The sequence below is a fragment of the Heloderma suspectum genome, chromosome 6 (assembly GCF_057233095.1).
Source record: "Heloderma suspectum isolate Gila_16-S chromosome 6, 16-S_ref, whole genome shotgun sequence".
Taxonomy (NCBI): Eukaryota; Metazoa; Chordata; class Lepidosauria; order Squamata; family Helodermatidae; genus Heloderma; species Heloderma suspectum.
Genome location: NC_139463.1, coordinates 39,771,763 through 39,784,963, shown reverse-complemented (window position 1 = coordinate 39,784,963; position 13,201 = coordinate 39,771,763). Strand labels below are relative to the sequence as shown.

Here is a 13,201-nt window from a genome sequence, read left to right as displayed (position 1 = left end):
ATGAACTTCCAGTGCCACGGATGGGAACTTGGCACGCCCATCAACTGCCTTGGCAGAATGGGAGTATTTAAAAGCAAAAGTATTATTTATTATTAATATAGCGCCATCAATATATATGGGTGCTTTTTACAAAGTATAAGAGGTCAGAGCCCTGTCCTAAGGGGCTTACAGTTTAAAATTTGGCAGAGGGAAGACTACCGGGGAAGGGGAAAACAAGGTGGAGTGGGGAGAACATGCATTTATTTCAGCTACATGCCCTTAGGCTTGGTTACAGTAGGGTACGTAAACAAGCAAGGCAGAGTCTGGCTGTGTTATCAGGCAGGCGCTTAGTAAATGCAGCAACACTGCTTGTTTTAGATACAGGGAACGATTAGCATTGGGCCTGGCAGGTCAGTGCTGGTTTAAAGCATGCTTATTCTATGCTCATATTAATGGGTAAACCTGGGCTCCTCCCTGATCGGAATCAAGGCGCACAAGACTTGCTGGCAAGAGCCTCTGATTCCTCCTCTTGGAAGGGCAGCATCTGGTATACTTACTTTGCTGGCTTGTCTTTGCCAAGTCTGATATTTGATGGCATCTGGTTGTGTCTCGCCAGCCCCTTCTGTGATGCCATGGAAATCCTGAGACGTTACTGCAGTATCCAGTTGCCCAAGGAGTTCTATGATGTCCGCCTCTGCTGGTTGGATGCCTTCCCACTCGCTCAGCCACTGACTCTCCGGCACCCCAGTCGTATCCAGGTAGCCAATCCTGCTGAAGAAATGCCTCTGGCTGATGAGAGCCCCATGCAGGATGCTCAGCCAGAGGATACCAACTCCGCCTTCAGTGCCAAGGTAAAGGATTTGGTGGCTACCCTGTTAATGCAAACAGAACGAGGGCTGAAGCTGAACCAACAACTGCCAGATGTAGGCGGTGAAAACCAGGTGGTACAAAATAGTTTTAATAACCTTGAACCAGCTTATTTACTCACTTGTTGGGCTTCGCCTCCTCTGTTAACATAATGAAGCTGGTTCCCATCATACTTGTGGGAGACCAACCTAGGGCTTTGCAGGTATAGCTAAAGTGCAGTGCTGCCTGGGCTCCTGCCACCATGCTGATTACAGCACTGCACTGATTTAGCAGTGGTTGCCAAGGCGGGGTTGGTGTGCTGTGATTCACTGACCTCGTCATGGCTGGTGCCAGAACTATGGGGAATTGGAATGGGGGGGAAAGCAGCAGATTCCACTGTACTAGATCTCTGTGTGTTGCGCCAAAGATCCACTCCCAAATTCTGCAGGGGACAACGATTAATAATGATGTTTAATTTCTTCTCCTAAGGATGCTCATGCATCATAAAAACATTTTAAACTACCACCTAACTTCAACCCATAGAGCACAAGCTAAGATCCAACAGCGATACAAAAGAGTCCAGCCATCCCCCAAAGGCATGATAAGAGAGATATTTTTACCATTCTCCTAAAGTCCATCAAAAAGGAGGTCTGAGTGGCTTCCCTTGGGCAGGGATGTCTACGATGAGACAGGGATGTCGGTTTTCTGGAAAAGTCTGAATTTTCCTTTGCCCTGAGTTGCTGAACATCTGAAAGGTTTTTCAAAGAGCCAAAAGTATTAACTGAAATACCTGATTAGGAAAATAAAATACATCTAATGTGGTTTAAAATTTCTGTTCAAACAACTTGAAACCTTTTTTAATTATTTGTCTTGGAATACTTTAAATATTGTAAGATATGATAATTCAGTAGCATGCACTTACATTTGTTTAAATTTAAAGTAAAAAAAGAAGGCACTGAACATACGAATTTCAGCCCAGAGCTCTGCATTTATGTTTATTATATATACACATGCATTCTTGCTGGGGATAGCCACTTGAAAAGTTGCTGATTACAACCTTGAAACTGCCCGATTTGACTGGCATTGTATCCAGTCACTAATTTTATGTAGCAAGGCATTTTTTCAAAATGGATACTGCGCCCACCCCCCAAAAATATAACCATGGAAAATTTTCCGCCCTGAATCACTGCAGTGAGGTTGCAACCACTACTGCAAAGGTCCTGCTTCTCTTAGTCACTTTCTTAACTTCATTGGTCCAAAGTACCTACATCGGGGCTTTGTTTCATGAAATGCATAGGGTGGATCATCTGCAGAAGGTATTCACTTGAGGGATAAATGTATTTAATATTTCTGCTAGTCTTGTAGAGGCAGGAACAAGGAACTATGTAGAGCATCAGCTGTGTGCAGTATCCAGTCTTAGTCCTACACAGAGTAGGCCCATTGAAATGAATGGGACTTCTTAGTTGCAACTACATAGGACTAAAATTGGGTACTACCAATTATCTGTGGGCACACGTGCTTGGCCTCCCTTGGAATCCTGTCGTCTCAGAAGATAGTGGTCACATGTGCTCATTCTTGGCCAACAGAACTTGTGTGTGTGCATTCGTTCTAAAAAAGAAAAGCTGAGAGAGATGCTCAGGGTTCTGGTCATATCAGATTTCACACTTGTGTGTAGAGGTCACAGCCACATGGAAACTATAAACTCTGGTCGCACCTTCACCTACCCTTTATAGCCTCTTACAGACTGATCCTGCATGTGGATCTGTGGACTTATGCACTTACACACAGTGTTTTACCCTTTACAAAATATTCTGCAAAGTCCCTTTTTAATATCAGCAGTGCCATGTCTTGTTTGCATTGTGTGTGTTGGTGATGGTGGTGGAGAGGGAGCAGAGACCCCTGTATATGTTTCTTTTATTGATCAAAGTCTTCTTGTAATCACAGCTATATATTACGCCTAGCATCAGAGGCAGTATGTCCCTGAATATCAGTTGCTCAGGAACCTGAGCAAGGGGGTGCTATTGTGCTCATGTCATGCTTTTGGGCTTCCTAGAGGCATTTGCTTGGCCACTGTGGCCACAGTGGTCTTATCCAGCAGGGATCTTCTTAAATCCTTAAACCACCGTTCTGCTTTATCTGGCAGAAGATGTACAAGATAGTGTACATAACAGACATTAAAACAGCTTTCAGTAAATGACTCAGTTAAAAAAATAGCTATCTTAAAAACATCTCAGAGACTGGAATCATTAAAAGCCCAATAGAAGGGAAATACTGCCTACCTAAAACCGAGGACAGGACCAATCTAACCTCTTTAGTGGGAAATTTCACAGTGGGGGTGCTGGCACAGAGAAGGCGCTGTGGTACGTTCACACCAGCCTAACCTTTCTTGGTGGTGGGATGTACAGCTGGGCCTTTGAAGATGATTGTGAACTGCAGTTGCTGGAGAACATGGGAAGGAGGGTGCTGTTGCTCTTATGTCCTGCTTGTGGTTTTTCTGTGGGCAGCTGGTTGGCCACTGTGTGAATAGAATGCTGGACTAGATGGACCCTTGGGCTGATCCAACAGGGCTCTTATGTTCAGGCAGGTTCACTGCTCCATCCAGTCCATGATTTCCAGTCTGACTGGCAGTGGCGGTCTTGAAGGTCTCGAGCAAAGCTCTTTTCTTATTTGAGATGCTGGGGATTGAACTTGTTTATTGCTGTATGCAAAGCATCTGACTTTCCCTCTGAAATGTAGGTTTTGCTGCTCTCCTCTCCGAGCATAGAAGAATTCTACCGCAATTGTTTGTTATACATTGAAGATCCCAGTGACCAGAGAGAGAGTCCTGAGCACCCAACAAAGCAAATTAAGGTGCGAATCCTCAGGTTCAGGAGAGAGCCATGTAGATGGGTGCTAGAGCTGACCATGTACAACAAATGTTAGAATTAGGGTGGCCCAGGCTTCCCAAATAACTTCCCAAGTTAAGAGCCAAGGAAATAAGTTGGAATTAGAACTGTACAGGGTCAGAGTTTGAGAAGCAGGGCTAGGTTGGGGACTGGAAGAGTGGTTTAGGGGATATATATATATATATATATATATATTTATGAAGGGTATCGTGTGACTTCTGATGTCTGAGCTGTGGGTATGAACATCTGTGCCATTAAGATCTGGAATGGTTTCCCTCTCCCATGTAAGAACTTTTGGTTTTTGCCCTTTCCACTCTGGTACCAGCAGTACCCTATCTTGAGACAAGGCATAGGTTTTACACATTCAAGAATGTGGCTTTGGGAAGATAGATTTGGGGTCTGCATCAAGCTTAACTCCAGGTCAGATGGACTAGAAGTTCTTGTAGGAGGTGGTTGGTCTTCCCTAATAACCCATGGTTGGGCTTGCTTATCTAGGATTTCTTAGCTGCTTAACATTCAGAGTGTCTTCATATTCTTTATTACATTTGCCCCACATCCAAGTTAGGTGAGTTGCCGCTGTTCCTTTTTCACAGCTGAGGAGCTGAGGTTGACAGTGGCAATAGTAGGCAACCTGGTGCCCTCCAGATGTTTTGGACTACAACTCCTATATGCCCCAACCAGCATGGCCAGTGGTCAGGGATTGTGGGACTGGTCATCCAAAACATCTGAAGGGCACCAGGGTGACTACCCCTGGTCTAAAGTCTCTCTGAGTTCATAGCCAAGTAGGGATAATAGTTCAGATCTTCATCCAACACTCTGTCCACCGGACTGCACTGGCAATTCCTTTGGAATTGTCTGCCTTGCCATCCCTTTTCTGTGGTGCCCCTCCTTTTCTCTACAGTTTGTATTGTCCAGGTTCTTCTGTGAGGGGCTGCTGGTGTCTCATTCAGCCTTGTGACATTAGGGTAGACTTGATGCCTTTTGGTCCTTGCCAGTTTTGAATTTGTGGCTGTAAGGCAGCAGGGGGAAGGCTGGAGAACACAGCAGGCAGCCAAGCGGCTTCCTTACAGCCCCAAGTCATTGGTTGAGAAAGGAGCAGTATTGATTAATCAGGTGTGATATGGGCCCCTGGGCAGCACATAGATCTGTCCATAAAGTCTTCACCCTGAGCTCTCCCTCCTCCAAGATTTGGCTGAGGTGCTGGGTAGTATTGTCTCCTGAACAGTTTCTCTTTCCTTAGTTCTTGCTGGGAAAGAAAGCTGATGAAGCAGTGCTGATTGGAGGAGAGTGGTCCCCATCGCTGGATGGTCCTGACCCAGCTGCAAGCCCCATGGTTCTGATTCGCACGGCTATTCGTTGCACCAAAGCACAGACTGGCTTGGACTTGAGCACTTGCACTAAATGGTGGGTCTTCTTTTGTACTGCTGTGATGTGCCTTCCAAGGCCGCCACCTTTTTCTTTGTTGAGATAAGAGCCAGTGGATTTGTTTAGGGAGATACTCATGGAAGCCTTGAGTCTGTCTGTGTCTGTATCAATTTTATTTATATATGGCTTTTCCATAGAAACTGAAAATACAATAGAACATAAACTCAGTGCCTTCGAGAATATGGTCAAGAGTCCTGATTTGTATCTTTTATTTGCTTATAGGCCTGGCTACATTTTAGACTTACTGTTTTGGTTAGACTCAGTGGTAATAGGGGTCTCTGTGGTATGCATGGTTGAACCGATGGGGTGTTCTGTGTGTGTGTGTGGTCAGACTAGGAGCAAATGAAGTTGAGCCAAAGCGTAGGTTCTCTGGGGCTTAGCCCCATTTTATTTATTTATTTATTAAATTTTGTTTAGCATCTGCCATCCTCTTTCTCCTATGGCAGGAAATAGAGGGCTAAGCTTCTATTTGTAAGACTAAGCAATACAAATGCCCATGATCTTCAGGAATTCTAGAGGACTAGACTTGTTAGTCTCTTAAAGCAAACTTTTTTTTTTTTAAGGAGACCTGTGATACCTTATACACTAATGAGTTTATTGTGGCATAAACTTTCATGGACTAGAGGGCCGGTGGCCCTCCAGATGCTGGTGGACTTCACCTCCTATTGTTCCTAACCACTGGCCATCCTGGTTTGGCCAGATGGGAGTTGAGGCCCAACATCATCTGGCGAGCCATGGGTTCCCCATCTCTGGATTGGAGCCCTAACGCATCTGATGAAGTGGGCTCTAGTTCATGGATGCTGATGCCACAATAAATCTGTGAGCCTTTAAGATGCCACAGGTTTCTCTTTGTGTCTCCTTTCAACTTTCAGAAATGGAGTGACGTGCCATTCTCACTTGGCTAGCTTGACCACTAGGTGGCTGCCTTTTGTAATGAGCTTTTTGAGTCTTGCTTTCACAGAGGTTGTTCAAGAAAAGTGTGTTGGTTCTGTTCAAGAAATGCATTGTTAGAATGTGAGGGGGTTGGGGAGAGATCTTGCAATGTTAGTGTATTCTTCACAGACTAGTGCAAATCCCATGTTGCCACGGGGGCTCCTATGAGAACGACTGAATAAAAGTATGTTTGCCTGTTTCCCTTACAACTGGAACAACTTTACAGTTTAAAATAAACTGGCAAAGGTGAAAACCCAAAAAAGTAAGTTCATTTTATAAAGATCATTTACCATTTCCTGACGTTTGAAGTAAAAAACATGTGATGTAAGATTTTTGTCTTTCTTCTCCCTCTGGTGACCTTTCAGCTCCTTCTCCTCAGCTTCTCTTCCTCCTCTTCCAACTATCACCAATTGACTTTTTTTCAGCTCCTTTCCCAACATTCTGTACCTATCCTTTCATTGGCGCAGCACTCTAAGAGCTCACAGAAGTAAGCATTATTATACATGCATACAGACACTGTGTCACATTACATGCACAGTATAAGGCATATGCATTAACCTCCCCTTTGCCTCAAACCTCTCCTTTCTCTCTTCCCGAGCTGCCCAAAACTTGAGCTTTGGACTTTTTCAAAGTTTCAAAATTTTCTGCATGTCTACACTGCTCAGGCTACAGTTTATAAGAAAAATGAGCAAAATCAGTCTGGTAGTTCTGTAGTAATAAGCCTTACACTACCATATCTTTATATAAGATGTCCTGTAGCACTGACCTTGAGTGGTGCAACAGGACTCCCCCCCCCCCCAAAAAAGGAGAACTTAAGTGTTCTTCCTTTGCAGAACTGAGTTGGGCATTACTTTAGGGGGACATCTGGAATTCTGAGGTTTGAAAAGCAGAGGTATAAGCTGGGTAACTAAGTAAGGCTAACATTATTTTTTGTAATTAGAAACTAGGTAGAGGAACCTGCTAATCCTTGATAGAAGATCACTAGGTGGCACAAGGAGATAGGGGGTGGGCAGAGGATTGAACACGTGGAAGCCAAGTGGAGTTAGATTTGTGTGCAATCCCCACGCTGGATTCGCTGAAAACTCTTTAGGAGAAAATGCTCCATTTTACAAGTATCACCCCACAGTTTTTAAAGGGAATTTGATGAGAGCTAGTGTGTATTTTAACTTGCTCCATGAACCAAGAGCACAGGGAGCGTTGTGGCACTAAAAATTGTTTCGGCTTACCTATGAACTAAAAACAACCTCAAGCCTACCTATGAACTGAGAAGCAGACCAAGAGTGTCGCTGACTTTCTTGGTCTGCTCCCTCTCACCTCTAGCACTGGAGTGCAGGCAGCCTCCTCTCGAGCCACCCTTAGGAGCACAATAGGCTTCTCTGTGGATGGGAAGCAGCCATGCAGAGAATAAGTGAAAATGTGGAGGATGTGAATCTGGGTACCATTGCCCAGATGACTGGGGTACCTGTATATGCCAAGGCACAAGGCTTTTTGTTGGTTCCCTGTGCCCAGTCAGTTAAGATGAGTGTCTTGTCTGCTACTGAGCTGCTTCCAGGAAAAGCCTTTTTGTGCCACTACCCTGAGCAAGACTCCTGTGCTTCTGGTTGCTTGGAACTCCTGCGGATGCTTTTGCACGTGAGTTCTTTGGAACCAGCAAGGACTTCAGAAGATCAGACCCCCGCAACCAATCAACGTGGAGGGGAAAAGCCGGAACTTGGAGAGCATTGGTTTGGTTGGTAGCAGCGTGTCTATATATAGATTCCTTGCACTGCGTAACCATGGCGACTGATCTTATTTTGCTTAAACCTGGCTGCACATGTGACTTGTTTGGGAAGCAACAGATGAGAGAAGATGGGAGCTTCTGGGCCGCTGAAGCTTTGCCACTTGTGGGGTTCAGTCACAAGTGGAGTGCTTGTTCCTCAGAAACCCATTCCTTCAGTTCTGTAGTGTCAAATGAAGCCATACCTTCTGGGGAGCAAAATCCAGTGCAAAGGGGGCAACCAAAGTGAATGGGGTTTGCAAAATGAATGCCTGAAGATCAAGCTGAGAACTGTTATAGGCCAGGAACTGCAGGGAGACAGTCTTGCGTTCTTGGTTGATCATTAGATTCTGTGGAAGGAGTTGGAGGTGGCCCAACTTGGGACTGGTACGCTGAGCAACGGCTGCCATTTTGGCTGGGCCGTACAGCTTCTCCAATATAGTTAGGTTGAGTCTCACTTGGTCAGAGGTGCAGAACCTCAGGCCTGGGCTCCCAGTCTGGCCCGCTGGGCTCCCCAAAAGGCCCCACCCCCTTTCCCGTGACTGCTGACTGTTTGGTAGTTTCCTGGCTTTTGGGCAGCTTTTCCCTCATTCTAAAAGGTTGAAATGCCTCTCCTAAGGCTTAGTTACTGGCAGTGAGAGCTCTAAGTTAAAATATGCTGGTATTGCGGGGTGTGTGTGTGCTTTGCCTTTGACCCTAGCCCATTTTGCCTTCTGCCCCACCTACCACCGGAATGTTGCCCCAGAGAGCTTCTCCGAAATGGAACTTGGCCCTCTGGCTGAAAGAGGTTCTGCACCCCTGCGCTAGGTTTCACATTTGTTTTGAGGTGCATGGCAAAGATCTTTTACATGTACACCTTACGTCGCATGTAGCTTGACTGCTAAGAACATATGGGTGCATACAGGTATACCTGTCTGAAAGCTGGGTTTAGCTGCCTGTTGTGGATTCACATTTAGCCCCAAACCCAGTTCTGCTGTTGCGTCATGTGTGAAAGCCCCTAAGACACCAGTTGTTCAGATTTCCTGAATGTATCAGACACTCAGAAGATCTGGAAATCATTTTATCTATTATAATTCATCTTAAAATCTAGTGGTGTCTATGAGAGAGAGGTTTGCTTTTTAAAACCATTTTCTCAAATGCATTTGTGTGAACAAACTGAACCGTTGTATTTTTATAATAGAGTTGATGAGGCTGTGTAGGTAAGGGAGTCTAGGCATGTAGTTGGTCTCTGCTGTCTTGTCAGGTGACTTGAGCAAGTGAGCCCAGCTACATGCAACAGGGATAGGCAGAAAGGCCCCTGCATCACTAGCTGTTGCCTACTTTGAATCAATATCCCGGGACTCCAATCTTCTCCTTCTCCTCCATTGTTTTAGTGCCTGACAAATCTGTATTCTGTGGGTTCCTTTTTTTAAACAGGGGTGATATGTGAATTGCATAAAATATGCAGATCAATTAAGCATATGCTAACTAATTTGTGGGCTGCGGTGGCTTAGTGGTTAAGACGCTGAATTGCAGACTGGAAGCTCGGCAGGTCAGCAGTTCGAGACCCGAGTGCTGCATGACGGAGTGAGCTCCCGTCTTCGGTCCCAGCTCCTGCCAACCTAGCAGTTCGAAAGCAAGAAATTGCAAGTAGATAAATAGGTACCGCCTCAGCGGGAAAGGTAACAGCGTTCCATGCACCTCGGTGTTCAGTCATGCCAGCCACATGACCACGGAAGCGTCTTCGGACAGCGCTGGCTCTTCGGCTTAGAAATGGGGATGAGCACCGCACCCTAGAGTCGGACACGACTGGTTGGGGACACCTTTACCTTTACCTTTAACTAATTTGTATTGTTTAATTCCACTCCAGAAATGGGGCTTAATTAAATGTTTAGGTCCCGCTAGCATGGTTTTCAGTGGAAATCCATAACCGTACTTTTGGTCTAATTGATGTGACAACTCTTATGTTTTGATTCATGTTCTTTGTAGAACCCAGACATGCCCCTATGGGCACCTTGTATCCCTTGCCATTTGTCTTGGTGAAAGTAGCTGAAGATGAGTAGAACCCAGACATGCCCCTATGGGCACCTTGTATCCCTTGCCATTTGTCTTGGTGAAAGTAGCTGAAGACGAGCTCTGTTGGTGGCTCTGCTTTTCCTGAAACAAGAGTGAGATCTGTTGAGGAAGCTAATCCTGATGCTCTTTTTGGCTCTTGCAAGGAGCTTTGCACCATGAGCAGGATTGAGAGTGTTTGGGATTTTGCTAAGATTGTATGAAGGGGAACAGTTAAGGTTGCCCTGTCCAAGTAAGCAACACCCCAGTTCCTAAAACTGGACTGGGATATTGTCAGCTCTTTCCTTTTAGGACTACTGCTCCTGATTGTTCCAGACCTAAAAGGGACTTGGTGATCGTAGCCAGGAAAAAAAAAGCAGCTCTGCCTACAGTCTGCACCCCGGTTCCAGCAAAACTCTGCTTGGTGGGATTACACTCGAAACTGCACACCTGTTGGGAAGGGTCAGTTTTGTATCTGGCTGCCTAACTCTCTCCCTCCAATTCCTGTGCACCAGGTTTCGGTTTGCTGAGTTCAGATACCTGCGTGAAGGAAGCCCGGCTCATCAGGAGCAGACTGTGGTCCTCCTGCCAGATATTTGGAGCTGCATGCCATCTCTTGAAGAATGGGAGGCCTTGTGCAGACAGAAAGCAGAAAAAGTGCCGCCGCCACCAGCAGAAGAGAAAGTGGAGATGGTAAGAATGGGTTGGAATTGGACAGAAAGTTTTACTTGAGCTGAGAGAGGATCTGAGGCACCTAGTAACCTACTGCATGATGGCTAGAAGTGAGGAGATCTTCGCTCCTGATCCACCACTTCCTATTGATGCAAGAACTAATTTTTACTACCTGCCTAATCCAGAAAGACTCAAGATATGGGACACTCTCTTGGGTCAGTCACTTGAGGGGTCATTCCACCGGTTTAAGTGGATAGCCCAGGAGCAGGTCTCTGACTTTGCCTTCAGATTGAACATAGGTGTTAGTCTTACGAGTACATACTTCCGCCCAGATAGATGGCTTCCTCTGATGCTTATTGGAATGATTATGTTCCTAAACAGGAAGAGGAAACTGAACAGGCCTCCGAACCTGGTCTCAAGCAGGAGATGGAGGCCAGTGAACAGGAAACTGACTCAAATGAACCTGCCCCTGAGCCAACTCTTGAGGCTTCCACACCTGAACTAGAGGCCCCGTCTCCTCCCCTGGAACCTGCCCTCATTGCTCACCCACAGCCAGCTTTGCAGGGCGGGCAGCCCAGCTGCACCAACATCTCTCTCTTCACCCTGCTGGAGTACAGGAGGCAGCGGGAGAAGCTCTCCTTTGAGGTAGGATTGGGAGACTTGTACACAGGACCATAGATCTAGTCTTTGTAACAAGCCCTCTAGGCCTACCACAGTCCAACCAGCCAGGAGTCACATTTAGCAGCTTGTTTGCTGCTGGCTCTTACTGCAGTATAAGTAATACAGCAACAGTGTGAATCACCCTCATCCTCACCACCACTGCTCCGTCTGTGTGTCCTATGGATCACTCCAGGACCCAGCACTGTAGTAACACCTTTCTTAGGGAGACATGTTCTGCACTGATCTACGCAGAGCCAGCAGAAGCCCTCTAGAGGCTTGATATGGGACATACACAACAGGGCCATAAGCGGGGGTGTTGCTAGAGTGCAGGGGTGGGCCGGGCGGCCTTTGCGGATGGAGCAAGCAGAGGCAAAAGGGGCAGAGGCTTTGTGGGGCTGGGTCCAACGCTGGGTGGCTTGCAGCTCTTGGCCTCACGAAGGCTTTCAGATGTGGTGTATCAAGCTTTAAGAACTTTGCGCAGACACACAGACACGCTCATGTCTGCAGCATCCCTGGGGGGCTGCTATGTGCCTCCAGGCCCTTGCTCACCGCTCTCCCTCTTGCTCTCCCTCCACCCCTGAGGTGGCAGTGGTGGCAGAGCTCTTCCAGGAGATGCTCCAGCGGGATTTTGGCTACAAGCTCTATAAGGCGTTACTGGCCCTGCCAGAGAAGGAGGAGCCGCTGGAGGTGAAGATCCCTGAGCTGGAGAAAACAGCTGAATCGGAGAAGGAAGGAGAGAGCGAGGTGAAAGAAGAGCCTCCGGAGAAGCCTGGAGCAGAGGAAGCACCGGACAGTAACCTGAAGGAGGCTCAGGTGAGGCGTGGCCCCCATTGCGTAGGCAGTGCAAATAGACCCCGCCTTCTCCAGACTGGGGCTAACAGCATCCAGTGGCTCCCGGAAGCCTGCATCGTCTTGGTGCCCCACACTGCTTCCTTGCTTTTCCTTGAGGCTAGCAAACCCAGAGTAGATTATGCAGAAACAAGATATTAGGGACATGTATTCATTTTTTATATTTTATACGGATAGCGGAACTTGTGTTAGCTTGGCTTTTTTGCATGGTATACACACAGTCCTATTTTATGTGCATTTCACTTCTGCAGAAGGAGGAGGCTGGGGATGTGGAGAAGAAGCCAGCAGCTCAAGACGGGGCCAATTTAGCCAAGGAGGAGAAGGTCAGTGGGAATGTCAAAGTGGAACCAAAGGATTCCACAGATGACCTCTGTGAGCTGAGCCTGGAGGATGACCTGCTGCTGCTAAGAGAGGATGAGGAGGAAGATTTTGGTAGGTACTCTGGGAATGCAGCAGTCCTGCAGGGCATAGGACAAAGTTTAAGTCTAGCGTTGCCCTCCCTGATAGTGTGTAGCAGTGGGGGGAGTCATGCTGCTACCTGCAGGCAGCCCTCCCTACCTATGTGCTGACCTGCAGGGAAGACAAAAGGTGGATATCCATTAGTTTTCCCTAACCTTAGCAGGGAAGGCCAGGCCTCCTGCATTCCTTTCCCTGACCTGCTGTCTGTTCTCAGACAAGTCAGAGCCATCTCTGCAGCGCAGCTGTTGCTGTGACGGTTGAGCTGCTTTGGGGGACGCTATACTCAAGTCTCCCCCTTGGTGAGCATTTAGCAGAGGTCAGCATCTGAAGCAGGTCATGTTGCCTTGCCCGCAGGTGTCAAGTTGGAAGATGCGGAAGTGCGATCAGTTGCATCCAACCAATCGGAGATGGAGTTCTCCTCTTTCCATGATGTGGTCAGTGACAAACCTCTCCTCCTCAACATTTGTGTTAGATTATTTAGGCCAGAGCCTCTGCAAATTGTGTAGGGTCTGACAGCCACCCTGGGAGCTTGTTAAAGGATGAATAAATATTGAATATATTAAAATAAATAAATATTATGCTTTTATGGGAATGTTGCTCCTTTAGTGACACCGTCCAACTTTGATGTTCATTTGAGAGAAGCAGCATTCTGGTTGCTGAGGATTTAGAATTCTACATTGGCACTGCTTAACCCTGACCCATATTT

General features: G+C 46.7%; 2 protein-coding genes across 6 annotated transcripts in view; one reads left to right on the top strand and one right to left on the bottom strand.

The window, feature by feature from the left end:
- The window catches only part of BIN3 (bridging integrator 3), a 146,074-nt gene that overhangs the window by 3,738 nt on the left and 129,135 nt on the right, over window positions 1–13,201 (bottom strand). Inside the window, exons 10-11 of one of the 2 annotated variants that reach the window (XR_014783740.1) lie at window positions 1,446–1,573; window positions 537–851 (exon numbers count right to left, since the gene is read on the bottom strand). The gene's annotated coding sequence lies outside the window, so the exon portion shown is untranslated. Of the gene's footprint in view, window positions 1–69; window positions 852–1,445; window positions 1,574–13,201 lie in introns of those variants that run through there. The other variant, XR_014783739.1, reaches the window with a different exon arrangement.
- Window positions 1–13,201, top strand: part of CCAR2 (cell cycle and apoptosis regulator 2) — a 30,717-nt gene that overhangs the window by 10,853 nt on the left and 6,663 nt on the right. For all 4 annotated transcript variants that reach the window (XM_084803999.1, XM_084804001.1, XM_084803998.1 and 1 more), the window contains exons 9-16: window positions 596–830; window positions 3,562–3,675; window positions 4,951–5,114; window positions 10,371–10,548; window positions 10,909–11,172; window positions 11,770–12,000; window positions 12,288–12,468; window positions 12,850–12,929. In XM_084803999.1, the coding sequence (XP_084660125.1) occupies window positions 596–830; window positions 3,562–3,675; window positions 4,951–5,114; window positions 10,371–10,548; window positions 10,909–11,172; window positions 11,770–12,000; window positions 12,288–12,468; window positions 12,850–12,929 (1,447 nt within the window). The remainder of the gene's footprint in view (window positions 1–595; window positions 831–3,561; window positions 3,676–4,950; window positions 5,115–10,370; window positions 10,549–10,908; window positions 11,173–11,769; window positions 12,001–12,287; window positions 12,469–12,849; window positions 12,930–13,201) is intronic.